Below are 15,174 nucleotides of genomic sequence, written 5' to 3' on the forward strand. Positions count from 1 at the left end.
TTTATCAGTCATGCCCTGGGACTCAGTGGCCATGAACAGGAGATATCTCCTGGAGGGAGGATGGGCTGTGGGAAGATAAAGATGATTGCCCAGCTGGGTTAAAGATGGCCCATGAGCAGGAGATATCTCCCACAGAGATCAGGGGCACTGCCCCAGCTGGGTTAACAGATGGGGACAGAATTCACATTTCTGGCCACATCAGCCCAGCACAGTGTGACACCTGGGGAGGCTCAGCTGGACACCAGCCTGGCCCTGGACTGGCACACTCCTCTGCAAGTGAATATTCTAGTCCAGGTGAGTGTGGCTGAGCTTCTGGTTAAGGAATACACCAAGGAGTTCCTGCTGTGGCTAGGGTTTGTATTAACTTTTGGAAACTGAAAGCAGGAACTTGTGCTGATAAATCTTTGGTGTAGTTTCCATTTTGTGTAGACTGCTGTCCCCACCCCTTTGTGTCCTTTCAAGTTTAAAGCCCATTTCTTCTTACCATGAATCCTTTAACAGCAGTTTGAGCTAATGTCCCTCTGAATCTCTACCAGTGCTCAGCTGTTCCTGGGAACTGTTCCCTGGGGTTATTGAGCTCCTTGGACAGATCACTCCGTGCAGTAGCTGCTCCTCTGACGTGCTGCTGGCTCTGCCCACGCCAGCCAAGGGCTCCTGCTCCTGCCACAGCTTGTTCTGCAGCCTGTCAGGGACCTCAGCCCACCCTCCAGGTGAGCCCATGGGTCCAAAGGTGCCATTTATGGCTTCTATTAAAATCAGGGGAAAGGCTTAACATGCAGATTTACTGTGTCAGATGGCACTGACAGCACTAAAACACTCTGAGCCGCTTTTAAAGGTGCTTCAGAATATTTGTGTGATGGAAAGATGACATATTTCTGACTGTAGTGCTTCTCATGCTGGTTGCTGTTATAATTCTCATTAAAATAAAACCCCATTTCTGTCAGAAGCTGTTGGTCTCAGGAAGGGAGGCAGGTTTCAGTACCTGCTCACAGAAGAGGAGGTGGCTCTTCCCTGGTGCAGCCTTTGTGGGAGCCACAGGGGCTGCATTCCTTCTTCCTTCTGCAGGTGTGTCCTGCTCAGAGCTGGCAGCAGCTGCTGGGGCAGAGCTGGGGGAGTCCCACCAGGGTCTGTTCCAGCCTGTGGCTCTGTGGCACCAAGTGTTCTCCTCCTTTCCAGAGACCTGTGTGCCATGTCCTGCCTGCAGTGCCCTTCGTTTTGGGAAGAACTGGAGATGTGCCATGCCCTGGCAGAGCCTGGGGCAGCCTGGCATGGCTCTGCCCACCTGCAGTGCCCTGAGCTCACCAGCCTCATCCAAACCCCAAACTCCTTTACCCACAGCTCACAAATGCAGGCTCTGGGTTCCTGGGATGCAGCTGAGCTGTTCCAGGTGTAAAACCTCATCCAAACCCCAGACTCTTTTACTCACAGCTCACAAATGCAGGCTCTGGGTTCCTGGGATGCACTGAGCTGTTCCAGGTGTAAAACCTCATCCAAACCCCAAACTCCTTTACTCACAGCTCACAAATGCAGGCTCTGGGTTCCTGGGATGCACTGAGCTGTTCCAGGTGTAAAACCTCATCCAAACTCCAAACTCTTTTACTCACAGCTCACAAATGCAGGCTCTGGGTTCCTGGGATGCAGCTGAGCTGTTCCAGGTGTAAAACCTCATCCAAACCCCAAACTCCTTTACCCACAGCTCACAAATGCAGGCTCTGGGTTCCTGGGATGCACTGAGCTGTTCCAGGTGTAAAAGCACTGACTGGTTGGAATGCCTGTCTGGCTTTGTGCTAGACTGGCTTATGCTGAGCCTTATTTTCCTCTCTCTCCTGAATAAGCTTCTCTTAGGGATGGTGAGCAAGATTGATGTGGCAATTTGAGCAGCAGTCTCCTGGGAGAGTTCCTTCCTGGGAGAACTGCCTGTAATGGGCTCTGAGCTCTGAGGAGAGATAATGGAACACGCCCTGGGGCTGGAAATCCTCCTGCAGAGTCCCTTGGGGGTGTTAGAGATGCTACCTGAGTGATCAGAGTGGGAAAGCTGTGCCCTGTGGCACAGCTAATGTCACTTCATCGTGCCTGGAGCAGCTGTATCCACAGTGGGACAGGTGACAGGCTGGTGTAGGTGACAATCCTTGAGCTCTCAGTCTGTGATCTGTGTGCCCTGAGCTCCAGTTCCATGGAATGGTGTAACTCTGGCATTGGTGTAGGTGACAGTCCTTGAGCTCTCAGTCTGTGATCTGTGTGCCCTGGCTCCATGGAATGGTGTAGCTCTGGCATTGGTGTAGGTGACAATCCTTGAGCTCTCAGTCTGTGCTCTGTGTGCCCTGAGCTCCAGCTCCATGGAATGGTGTAGCTCTGGCATTGGTGTCCCTGGTGCCCAGCATGAAGCCTCAGGAGAGGCCTAAGCCAGGGACAAGAAGCAGGATGAGTGTTTGTGCTTGCAGGAGCCCTGGCTCTGACAGGGATTGTGCTCCAGCCATCTCCCCTCGTCCTGGGCTCATCCAGCATGGAAAGGGCACCCTTGCCTTTGTTTTCCTGGGAGCCACCTCTGCAGGCTGTGAGACAGCTCCTTGGAAGATGCTGATTTGTTCCTTTTCATCTGCCTGGGTTGTGTTCAGCACAGGTTCTGGAGGGTTCCAGGCTCTCCTGTGCTGCTGCTGGGGGTGTGAGACTGCTCTGGCTGTGGCACCAGTTTCCTTGGGGAGCAGAGCTGCCCTGCTGCTGGAGCCTTGGCTGGAGCTGTGTCCCTGGCACAGCTGGCTGCTGCCACTGCCAGTGTGGCTGCAGCTGGGACAGGAGCCACGCTGACTGCCTGAGCTCCCCTGGGCAATGTTCCAGCTGCTCTTCCAGTTCCTGTGCTCTCCTGGGTCCCACCTTGTGGTGCAGCTTTGTGGCTATCCATGGTCTTCCTCTGTTTTCACCCTTTTTGTTTGTTTGAGCCAGACCTGCACAGTAACTTCCCTCCCAGGAGTGCTCTGCTGGGCTTTGTCTGCCACCTTTCCCTGTCACTCGTCTGTCACAGCACCGAGGAAGGATGAAGCTGATCTTTTTTTGCAGCCACAGTGAGAGACAAGTGGAAAATGTGGTACAAGAAAGGCAGTCTCGTGGTGGGAGTCTCCAAGAGCCCCTCTTTGGAAAACTTGTGGGAAGCTGCAGGTCTTGGCCTCCTGTAGATGATCCCCTGCACAGTTTGTGCTCACAGCAGCTCTGCTTTGAATTCCTGTGCCTGTGGGGATTTTCCCCACACTGAGAGTGCTGCAGGCAAAGTGCTCAGGGAATGAGGTCAAGGCTTGCATTGGGAGGGACTTCAAAGCTCATCTCATTCCATGGCCCAGGCTGCTCCAAGCCTGTCCAGCCTGGGCACTGCCAGGAATCCAGGGGCAGCCACAGCTCTGGGCCCCTGTGGGAGGAATTCCCTCCTTTGGGGCATTCCAGCCTGGGCATGTTGCTGTGTGTGGTGCAGGTGCACACAGTGTTCAGTGAGTGCCCTGGCTGTGCCCGTGTCCCTGCCAGGGCTGTTCTGCCCATCCTGGCTCCCCTCCTGCCCAGGGCTGCTCTGTGCTGCTGTGCTGTGCTGTGGCACAGGGCTGCACACTGTGCCTCTGCTTTAGGCTTTGCTGTGCCAGAGCAGCTGCCTGGGCACTGCTGGGGGTGTGAGCTGGCCAGGGGTGCTGCTGCACCCCAGGTGGGATGGATGCTGTCCCAGCACAGCTCCAGCCCCAGGGCCAGGCAGGACAGAGTGGGCTGAGCCTGCTTAACATTCAGGTCAGTCCTGAGCAAATTTGGCATTCAGGACCTGAACACTGGGCTATTAAGAATTTGCCTGACCCACATAGGGCTGGTTTCAAACCCTCTGGAGCTGGGGGGTGAAGTGCCACCCTGCTGGTGAGCCTGTGTGCTGTCCCTGTGTGTGCTGCTGCTCCTGCTGCAGGTGCCACCACCCTGGGTAGGACAGGGACTGGGGCTGCAGCAGGGCTGGGGTGGGAGCTGGGTTTGATACTGGGAGCTGATCAGATGTGCTGGGGTGTTGGGACAAGGTTTGGTGGGCCTGTGGCTGGGGACAGGCTGTTCCTGCTGTGCCCTGGCCGTGGGGCTGGCAGTACCTGTCACATACCCAGGGTCACTGTGGGTTGTGGATCTGCTCTGATCTAAACACTCTTCTGTCCTTTCTCAGCTTTCTCTGACTTGCCTCTGTCTAGACTTTGTTTAGAAGTTATTAATATTGCAGTGAAAATCTCTAATTAAGACATTGCTACCCTAAATTTCAACTTGTCACAACATTGTCATTACTTCCTTCAAATGGTCTATTCTGTGTGTACCAGATCCTGATATGGTAAAACTGCCAATTAATTTTTATCTTCTTTTCTTCCAGTAAAAAATGGCATTTCAGAAGGCAGTGAAAGGAACTGCTCTCATTGGAGGAGGTGCCATAGCAACAGTTTTTGGCCTCTCTCAATTTTCTCAGTATAGAAACAAACACGTAAGTATTAATTACGATTTTTGATAAAATAGGAAACTTAAAATCTGTCAGAGCATATGTCAGGCTTGTACAAATAGTTTTAAAAAATGACCTTTGGGTGCTACTGGGGGCTTTACTTAGTTGCAGGAGGAGTGGGAAGACCTGATTGAAGCAAAAGCAGTGTCTGGACAAGCTGAGAAGCTGGAAGTGAAACCAGCAGTGCCTGTGACCATCCCAGCTCAGCACAGCTCTGGTGCCAGCTCCTGTTCCTGGGCACAGGATCTGCAGGGCTGCACTGGCTGTGCCCCTGAGCTGCCTTCTCATCTTTGCACCATGGACTGGTTTGGGTTGGGAAATCCTCCAAGACTCCAAGCCCAGCCATTCCCCCAGCACTGCCAGGGCCACCATGCCCTGTGTCCCCAAGTGCCACATCCACAAGGCTCTTCAGATCCCTTTTCTGGCTGTTCCTGTGGGGAGGAGGAGGAGCAGCTGGGAATGGGATGAGTCATTTCTGGGGAGTGGATAAGGCAGGATTCTTATGGCTTCACATACTGCTGCAGAAAATAAACCCCAGAGTGAGCTCCCCACTGGGCTGCCTGCCTTGCTCCAGGCTGGGAATGCTCTCTCCACTCTTCATCCCAGGGTTCCTGCAGCCTCATTGCTGTCAAAAATGGCAGCTGTGGCTTTTAGGGCTGTTAAATAAGAGGAGCTGGAAGGGAAAAGTCACCTGGAGAGCTCACTTGTTGCATGTTGTCTGCAGTATTCCAGAATTTAGGGAATTCCCATTGTTCTGGGAGGAATGGCCACTTCCAGGGACAGATTAAACCCAGGGTGTGATTGTGGTGTCAGAATGACAGAACCTGTGCTTTTATCCCAGCTAATTTTGCTGTGCTGACATTTTGGGTCACATTTGGAATTGAATCATTGACTGCCAGAGCAGTGTGGATTGGAAGGAGCCTTGAAGCTCATGTCATTCCACCCTGTCCCATCCCTGGAAGTGTCACTGGGCAGGGCTTGGAGCACCCTGGGGTGCCCATGGCAGGATGGGCTCCAAGTTTTCCTCTAAAGCAAAGGCAGTGCTTTGGTTTGGAGTTGTGAGGTTCTGCTGGCCTTCCCCAATCCTGCTCTTCCTGGGGTGTCAGTGCATGGTTGGTCAGTAGAAATTGCTCAGCAAGGTGAGTCCTGCAGTGTGATAATATGATAATGCATCAGGGGCTGCTTTGGGGACTTTTAATTACTGTATTGTTTTGTATAAATGAATAAGGATGATGAATTTGACTCTGCAAACCTACCTGGAGATTTACAGTAGCAAATTAACAAGAGCACTGGCTTATGGATTACTAGATCACTTTATAACTTGATGATTAAATTCAAACTGCCAAACTAAATTCCTCTCACTAAGAGCATAATCAAAACCATTCAGGGAACTCTTGCCTGAGAAATTGTAGATATAAACAGCAATTGCTTATTTCAGTAAACACACTTGTTCACTGCCAAACTAATCACGTTACTGCAGATGGAATCCCTGTGTGCAGCTTTTCTTCACTCCCCCATTTAATTGACAGCAAGATGCATCATATCTATATCAATTCCTGCTACTAATCACTCTGCTCATATTCCAGGGCTAATCTCTGCCTATACCAGGGGCTGGATGCTGGGGCTCTGCTCTGGGCTCTGCTAGGAGCCATTTGTTGTAAATAATGGCTTTAAAAACAAACCAAAACAGGGAGTCAAACCCACCTGATGCCAGTTTCTCAAACTCCAGATCTGTCTTTTCTGGTGTTCTGTTCTTTTCCTGGAGTTAAGCAGCAATGCTTGGAAATTCCTCTGGAAGTGTGGTGCAAAGTCAATTTGGAGGTGGGGATTTTTCCTTCTCCAGAGCTCGTGGAGGTTGGGCACGTGTGGCTGAGCCAAAGCACGTGCAGGACAGGGTGGTTTGAGTGCCCCCAGCTCTTCTTGTCACTGCTGCTGGGAGTGGCAGGGTGCCCTTTCAACCCAAGCCACTCTGGGATTCTGTGATATGTTTTTATTGTACTTTGGGGATGTAAAAGTTTTACAGCAGTGCTGGAGCCGAGCTGGCCAGTGAGAGAGCAGGGCAAGAGGCAGGAGGATGTGGGAAAGGACAGAATTCCATGGCAGAAAGGACAGTGGGGGAGCTGCATTTCTTTAAACACCCAAAATTTATCCTTCCTGTGGTGATGTGTGCCAGCAGCCACTCTGGTGTTCATGTGCCAGCAGTGGGGTCATCTCTGCCTGCAGCTCCACGGGTTTGGGAGATGTGTTTGGGAGGTTTCTGTGTTTGGGGACTGTGTTTGGGGGCTGTGTGTGTGTTTGGGGGCTGTGTGTGTGTTTGGGGGCTGTGTGTGTGTTTGGGCTGTGTTTGGGGGCTGTGTCTGTGTTTGGGGGCTGTGTGTGTGTCAGGGCTGTGTGTGTTTGGGAGGTTTCTGTGTTTGGGGACTGTGTGTGTGTTTGGGAGGTTTCTGTGTTTGGGGACTGTGTGTGTTTGGGGGCTGTGTGTGTGTTTGGGGGCTGTGTGTGTGTTTGGGAGGTTTCTGTGTGTCAGGGCTGTGTTTGGGGGCTGTGTGTGTGTTTGGGAGGTTTCTGTGTTTGGGAGGTTTCTGTGTTTGGGAGGTTTCTGTGTTTGGGAGGTTTCTGTGTTTGGGGGCTGTGTGTGTGTCAGGGCTGTGTTTGGGGGCTGCTGTGCTGTAATCACCAGGTCACGAGCAGAGCTTTTCTGCATCCCAGGCTGAGCTGGCACAGCTCCCTGCAGCTCCCACATGGGTGCCCCCCATGGGCTGATCCCACAGGGAAAAACCCACTGGGCATGCCAGGATTTGATCCTAATCTTAGTTTTTCTTTCTTGTCCCCAGCCCCTCTCCAGCTCCCTGGAGCCCCTTTAGCCCTGCAGGGCTCTGAGCTCTCCCTGCATCCTTCCCTTCTCCAGGGAGCATCCCCAGCTCCCCAGCCTGGCTCAGAGGGCTCCAGGAGCAGTTTGGATCCTCAGTGTCAGTGCAGGACTGTCTGCAGCCCGAGTTTCCCCAGGGACAGAATTGTGCCACACGTGCAGTGACAGGCTTGCTGCTGTCCAGAGTTTCTGAGATTTCAGATTTTCTGAGCTCCCTGTGTTACAGTCAAAGCCCTGACTGCAGGATGAACCTGGTCATTAATTATCTTTGGAATATGCACTTCCTTCAGTCATGGCTGCTCGTTACCAGATTTTATTTTCAGCTCTGTAGCAGAGAGAGGGGCACAGAACTAATGCATTTAAATCATGATACTGCTGAGGAAGGAGCAAATAATTCTGAACAAAAATATTTAGGCTGCATGCACCATATAATCTGAACTGAGGCTTTTTGTGCTTGGCTGGAAAGGAGTTTCTGTGGTTTGTCACTTGAATTTTTATTAGTCTGCTCTTTCCTGGCTGGGAGATCTGGACAGAAGCTATTCTGCATAGTTAAGTCTGCCATTTGGCCTGGAGACTGGGCTTAAATTAGGGCTTAAATGAGGGTTAAACAGGTTTTTCTGGTGTTCATAGTGGTTCTAATTTTCAGGAAAGTCTGGAAATGTTTAGAATTCAGCTTAAGTTGGTGTTAAGAGCAGAGAGCCTTCAGAGACTGCTCAGGCCTTTCATGCTGAAGCCACAGTCCCTGGTAGTGAGTGAGCACCAGCCCTTCCCTCCACAGCACTGCACAGACAGCAGCACTGGCTGCAGGAATAGCAGCCCAAAGACATCCCCAGGCCATTCCAGGAAAATGGGAACTTGTCTGCAAACTGCCACAGTGTTAGGCTTTGTCACTGTAAAGTTGTATTTTACTGCAGGACATAAACTGCATTGCTGAGAAGTTTCTCAGAAAGGAGGTGAAGTTAGAGTTGCTTTGGTGTTTCAGGGAGCTGTGTTTGACAATCACATCACTCACCAAACCTGAGCCTGGATTAATGAGTGCCACTGTATGGGATGTAAAATCTCACACAGGACTCAGCTCTGCCTCCTTTGCTGTGGCGAATTTTTTGGTAGAGAGTGGAGAGCCCAACCATGTGCCTGTTTATTAAAATGCTTCCTTTGAAATGTTTATTAAAATAATAACAGCATCCTGAAACATGTGAGTGCTCCTGGAAGTAATTAATACAGGTGGTAACCCTTGAGCACAGTGTTACATTGAGGTGGAGTCCATGGTTTATTTAATAGGATATTTAATAATTTTTAATAGGATATTTAATAATTTTTTAATAGGATATGATTGTTAAATGTGGGGAAGTGGCTGGGAACAGGTGATTTTACCTTTGTGTGTTCTGGGGGTGTCTGTGCCCATGTGTGTGCACAAAGCCAGGCCTGACAGGCTGTGTCCCACCTTGCAGGGTGCCTTGGTGCAGGTGCAGGCTGCAGAATGTGCTCTAGTGAGGAAGGAGCATCTCCCCAGCAGGGAGCAGCAGCTGCAGGCCCTGCAGAGCAGCGGGGAGTTCGATGTGCTGGTCATTGGAGGGGGAGCCACGGGCTGTGGCTGTGCCCTGGATGCAGCCACCAGAGGTAAGGGCTCAGCTGGGGCTCCCCCTGGGGCTGAACCTGCAGGTTCACCTGGGGCTCACCTGCAGGCTCAGCTGGGGCTCACCTGGGGCTTCACCTGCAGGCTCACCTGGGGCTTCACCTGGGGCTTCACCTGCAGGCTCACCTGGGGCTTCACCTGGGGGCTCCACCTGGGGCTTCACCTGCAGGCTCACCTGGGGCTTCACCTGGGGGCTCCACCTGGGGCTTCACCTGCAGGCTCACCTGGGGCTCACCTGGGGCTTCACCTGGGGGCTCCACCTGGGGCTTCACCTGCAGGCTCACCTGGGGCTTCACCTGCAGGTTCAGCTGGGGGCTCACCTGGGGCTGCACCTGGGGCTTCACCTGCAGGTTCAGCTGGGGCTCACCTGGGGCTGAACCTGCAGGTTCACCTGGGGCTTCACCTGCAGGTTCAGCTGGGGCTCACCTGGGGCTCCAGCTGCAGGTTCACCTGGGGCTTCACCTGGGGCTCCACCTGCAGGCTCACCTGGGGGCTCACCTGAAGGCTCACCTGGGGCTCACCTGGGGCTCCACCTGCAGGCTCACCTGGGGGCTCACCTGAAGGCTCACCTGGGGGCTCACCTGGGGCTCCAGCTGCAGGCTCACCTGGGGGCTCACCTGAAGGCTCACCTGGGGGCTCACCTGGGGCTTCACCTGCAGGCGCACCTGCAGGCTCACCTGGGGCTCCAGCTGCAGGCTCATCTGGGGTTCACCTGCAGGTACCTCTTGGGGCACCTGGCCTGTGACAGACTTCTCAGCCTGGCTTCTCTGAGGTGCTGGGAGGCAGAGGGTTGGTTATCCTGGTCAGGAATCCTCTCTTCTCACAAGGCAAAGGGACCCTGAAGAAGGTCACACAGCAAATCCATGATCTGTAACTGGGTTAATTGCACCACCTCATTAGTGGTTTGTCTTCATTTTCTTCTGCCTTCACTCAGAGTCAGGATTAAAAACACAAAGGAGACGAATTTCTCATGTTCAGGCTTGGTTGTTTGTTAAATCTTATCTGAAGTACAGAAAGTTCTGCACTTCTAAAAGTGAGCAGAGTGGAGCTGAATCCAGCTGTTACAAGGTCTTTTAAAGCTAAACAGTCCAATAGAGAATTAACACCTATATTATTGATACTTTTGATCCAATAACCAAACCCCTGTGACCTGCAGAAACCACTGCCTGAAATCACAGAGAAGGAAGAAGACAGAAAAAGAGGCAATGCCCAAGAATGTCCATCTTGTCCCATACCCATTACTATATTCTAAAACCTCGAATTCCAAACCCTTCACCATGTGAAATCACACACTTCTACTACACACCTGTGATTTTAACTCCATCACTTAAATCTGGGAGCTTCTCCAAGGCCTCAGGTTAAAAGCAGGAGTGATTTGAGTCTGAGCTGGAGAGCACTCCTCCAGCAGGTGTGGTAATAGGAAATGGATAAAGCAGGAGGGCCTGACCATGGGCAGGTAAGTCCAAACTCCAGCCTGGTCAGGTTTAATAACTCAGGACAAAGATCTCTTCACTTCTGCCTCTGCTGTGCTTTGGCAGAAAATGCAGTTGTAAAGCAGAAGGAGTTATTACAGTTAATCTCTGTTTATCCTTTCTGTGGATGTCCTGGTTCTATCAGCAGGTTTCTGAGGTGTGAAATATTCACAGGCATTTGGTTAATGAGTTGTGTCTCCTTGCTGTTCATTCATGGAATTTGCTCTTTTATCGTGTTTGCTTCGCTTAACAACAAATTTTGCTTTTCGTGTATCTGATAAATCTTCACCAAATTATTTCTGATTGTGTCCATTAATCTTCAGTCACATCAGACAAAAATGAATTGCTCTGATCTTTGTGAGTTACCAGCAATAATGACATTTTTCTGAGGACACAGAAGTTAGGGAGAGCAGTTAGAGCTCTGTGCAGTGCCCAGCTCTGGGTCCCTCGAGGCAGGGACACTGAGGGCTGGAGGGACGGTGCCCTGCAGGGATCTCCTGCCAGGGCAGTGACTCTGCTGTGGATGGCAGAGCTCCTCTGGCCCTGCCTGCCTGGGCACCTCAGCAAACTGCAGCCAGCAGGGCTGCCAGCTGTGTCCCTCTCTGGGTTCAGCTGTCACTGGAGGGTTTAGACCTGCACAGGGTTAAAGGTGTCCCTGCAGCCCCTCTGCTCCTGCCCTCCAGGCTCTCCTTTCTCTGGAGAGTGCCCCAGTGTGCTGTGTGCCTTTCCACTGTGGGGTACCAGCCTTTCATGTGCTGCTGCTGCAGTTCTGCTTGGCTTGTCCCTCAGGAAGGAGGCTAAAATTTTTCATTACAATATAGACACTGCACTACACCTTGAATACAAATTTATCCATGTACAGAGTCATTTTTCTTGTGATTGTCTCTACCCTAGAGAAGTGTCTTTAATGAATTACATACAAATTGTGTAATTTAAGAAGTTAATTTGGTTTTCTGGTAACACAGGACTAAAAACAGCCCTTCTAGAAAGAGATGATTTCTCATCAGGGACCAGCAGCAGGAGCACTAAATTGATCCATGGAGGGGTGAGGTACCTCCAGAAGGCCATCATGAAGCTGGATTTCGAGCAGGTAATTTTGGTGCTGGTTGTTTCAGCAGGAATTGCTGGAAGACACTTCAGTGTCCCAGGCAGAGCTGAGTCTGCTCTGGAGCTTTCAGTGCTGGGTTCCAGAGCCACTGGGAAGGGAAGTGTCTCCTCTGGGGGAGCTTTGGTGGGCAGTGCCATTGCCATGCCTTGCAGGCTGACCTCAGAATAAAATAAAATGGAATAAAATAACATGGAATAAAATAAAATTGAATAAAATAAAATAGCATAAAATAAAATAATAAAATAGCATAAAATAAAAATAAAATAAAAAATAAAATAGCATAAAATAATAAAATAAAATAAAAATTAGAATAAAATAAAAATTAAAATAAAATAAAAATTAGAATAAAATAGCATAAAATAAAAATTAAAATAAAATAAAGTAAAATAAAATAAAAATAATATAAAATAAAATAAAAATTAGAATAAAATAGCATAAAATAAAAATTAAAATAAAATAAAGTAAAATAAAATAAAAATTAGAATAAAATAAAAATTAAAATAAAATAAAAATTAGAATAAAATAGCATAAAATAAAAATTAAAATAAAATAAAGTAAAATAAAATAAAAATAATATAAAATAAAATAAAAATTAGAATAAAATAGCATAAAATAAAAATTAAAATAAAATAAAGTAAAATAAAATAAAAATTAGAATAAAATAGCATAAAATAGAATAAAATAAAATAGCATCAAATAAAATAGCATCAAATAAAATAATAAAATAGTATAAAATAAAAATAAAATAAAATAAATAAAATAAAAATTAGAATAAAATAAAAATTTAAATAAAATAAAAATTAGAATAAAATAGCCTAAAATAAAAATTTAAATAAAATACAATAAAACAAAATAAAGTAAAATAAAATAAAATAAAAATTAGAATAAAATAGCATAAAATAGAATAAAATAAAATAGCATAAACTAATAAAATAAAATAAAAAATAATATAAAATAACATAAAAATTAAAATAAAATAAAATAAAACTAAATAAAACAAAATAAAATGAGGCAGGTAATACCATGAATTGGGGGAGTGAGCAGCTGTCCTGTTCTGGAATGGGGAGAGAAAAGATGGTAAATTATTTAATTTGGAATGGGGGAGAAATATAGTAAATGAACGACTTATTTTGGAATAAGGGAAAAAAGCTGGTAAATGAGTGATTTATTTTGGCATGGGGACAGAGAACGTGGTAAATGAGTGCTGCTGTGTAAGTGCCTTTGTGCCTGCCTGTGTGGGTGCAAGCCTGACATTCCTGTTGTGAGGAGCCCCATTCTCTTCCCATTGGAACCTCTGGAAGGGAGTGAGGGGTTTAATGCTGCAGGAAGGGGATTTTCCAGGGGCAGTATCAAACCTGAGTTACCCAGCTAGAGAGCCCCAGCTCCTCTGCAGAGAGCAGCTCGTGTGGGAGCTGCCAGAGCTGGGCTGGGGGTGAGCCCCAGCCCCCTGCCCCTCCTGTGCCTCCTTAGGGCTCCTTGGGCTTTCTGCTCACATTAAAAACCACACAGCTGTGCTGCCAGGTCAGAAGGTGAAACCTCTGAAACTTTATTTTATCAGGGATCCTCTTGCCAAACTTGGGGTTTCTCAGCAGATCACAGAGTGTTTCTGAAAGGGCTCCTTGGGCTTTCTGCTCAAATTAAAAACCACACAGCTGTGCTGCCAGGACACCAGGGTGAAACCTCTGAAACTTTATTTTATCAGGGATCCTCTTCCCAAACTTGGGGTTTCTCAGCAGATCACAGAGTGTTTCTGAAAGCCCAGTACCAACAGTGGGAGGTGCTGGTGCTTGGATAAAGTTTATTTAAAATTACTGAGTGTTTCCCTGGTGCTGAGGGTGGGGGCTCTGGCAATGAGCATGGCTGGTGTTTGGCAGTACAGGGTGGTGAGGGAGGGCTGGAGGAGGGTGGCACTGCCTGGCACTGCCTGGCACTGCCCATGGCTGGTTTTTGGTAGTACAGGATGGGTGAGGGAGGGCTGGAGGAGGGTGGCACTGCCTGGCACTGCCTGGTACTGCCCATGGCTGATGTCTGCTGCTGTTTTGCAGTACAGGATGGTGAAGGAGGCTCTGGAGGAGCGAGCACACCTGCTGAAGAGTGCACCCCACCTCTCAGCCCCGCTGCCCATCATGCTGCCCATCTACAAGTAAGCTCTGCTTTCCTTCTCTCCTTTCCCTTTCCTTCTCTCCAGCAAACCCTGCCTGGGGAGGTTCCTCACAGCTGTCCCAGGGCTGGGCTGGGCTGCAGAAGCACAGAATTCTCTTATGCCCCAGGCTGCAGGGGCTGCTTTGGGGGGCACATCCTGGGGTGCAGCTCATCAGGGCACTGCTGGTGTGAAGGACAGGTGTCTGCCAATAAAGGCAGGAGCTTCTCTTTGAAATTGGGAATGGAAACCCCCTCCTCCAAATTATTATTATCATTTTGAAATTAAGGGGCTCTCAGGCAAAGATATGGGAATTAGGAATAACAGTTCTTTACTAGGAAAATTAAACTAGCAATGCAGTATTACACAGAACAATCCCAGCCCTGCCAGAGTCAGAATCCAAGCTGACACCCGTCAGTCAGTCAGGGTGTTGGCACAGTCCCATTCAATGGTGGCTGCATCCTCCTGCAGGGGCAGATGTGGTTCAGCTGGAGCAGTGCTCCTGGAGAAGGTGCAGTTTCCTCTGAAGCTCCAGGGATGATGTGGAAGGCTCTGGTTTTCCTCTGGGATCCAGTGGCAAAGGCTGCTCTGGTGTTGCAAATCTCAGTTTTTATCTGGGTAGGAAAGGCTTGGCTCCTCCCCTGGCTGGAGCATCTCCCATGGGATGATGGAATTTTATCAGTCATGCCCTGGGACTCAGTGGCCATGAACAGGAGATATCTCCTGGAGGGAGGATGGGCTGTGGGAAGATAAAGATGATTGCCCAGCTGGGTTAAAGATGGCCCATGAGCAGGAGATATCTCCCACAGAGATCAGGGTCACTGCCCCAGCTGGGTTAACAGATGGGGACAGAATTCACATTTCTGGGCACAGTATTTCTGTACTGCAGCCCAGGACAGCAGGGCAGAGCTGCTGTAAGGACATTCTGTGTTGCTCACCATGCTCTATATTGCAATACCAGCCTGCACACACACTTCTCATTGGGTTTTTTTTGCTCACTTTGTTCTTTCCTCCCCTCAGGTGGTGGCAGCTGCCCTACTACTGGGTTGGCATCAAGCTGTATGACCTGGTGGCTGGCAGCCAGTGCCTGAGGAGCAGCTACGTGCTGACCAAGGCCCGAGCCCTGGAGCTGTTCCCCATGCTGCGCCGGGACCGGCTGGTGGGAGCCATCGTCTACTACGACGGTGGGTGCCCTGCCCTGCAGCCCTGCAGCCCTGCTGCCCTGCAGCCCTGCAGCCCTGCTGCCTTCCTGCCCTGCAGCCCTGCTGTCCTGCAGCCCTGCTGTCCTGCAGCCCTGCTGTCCTGCAGCCCTGCTGTCCTGCTGTCCTGCTGCCCTGCTGTCCTGCAGCCCTGCTGTCCTGCTCTGGGCTGGGCTTCTTGTCTCTCAAGAGCTGAGCAGCTGCTGGGTGTGGTAAAGCTGTTTGTTGGAAGGGCACATCAGGCTGGAAAGGTGGAGA

At 49.6% G+C, this 15,174-nt stretch overlaps 1 protein-coding gene across 2 annotated transcripts in view; it reads left to right on the top strand.

The window, feature by feature from the left end:
• The window catches only part of GPD2 (glycerol-3-phosphate dehydrogenase 2), a 59,888-nt gene that overhangs the window by 7,277 nt on the left and 37,437 nt on the right, over positions 1 to 15,174 (top strand). For both annotated transcript variants that reach the window (XM_056496746.1, XM_056496747.1), the window contains exons 2-6: positions 4,370 to 4,477; positions 8,813 to 8,981; positions 11,435 to 11,559; positions 13,623 to 13,720; positions 14,738 to 14,901. In XM_056496746.1, coding sequence (XP_056352721.1) covers positions 4,376 to 4,477; positions 8,813 to 8,981; positions 11,435 to 11,559; positions 13,623 to 13,720; positions 14,738 to 14,901 — 658 coding nt within the window. In that variant the 5' untranslated portion in view covers positions 4,370 to 4,375. The remainder of the gene's footprint in view (positions 1 to 4,369; positions 4,478 to 8,812; positions 8,982 to 11,434; positions 11,560 to 13,622; positions 13,721 to 14,737; positions 14,902 to 15,174) is intronic.

Source organism: Oenanthe melanoleuca, chromosome 7, assembly GCF_029582105.1.
Source record: "Oenanthe melanoleuca isolate GR-GAL-2019-014 chromosome 7, OMel1.0, whole genome shotgun sequence".
NCBI classification, from domain to species: Eukaryota; Metazoa; Chordata; class Aves; order Passeriformes; family Muscicapidae; genus Oenanthe; species Oenanthe melanoleuca.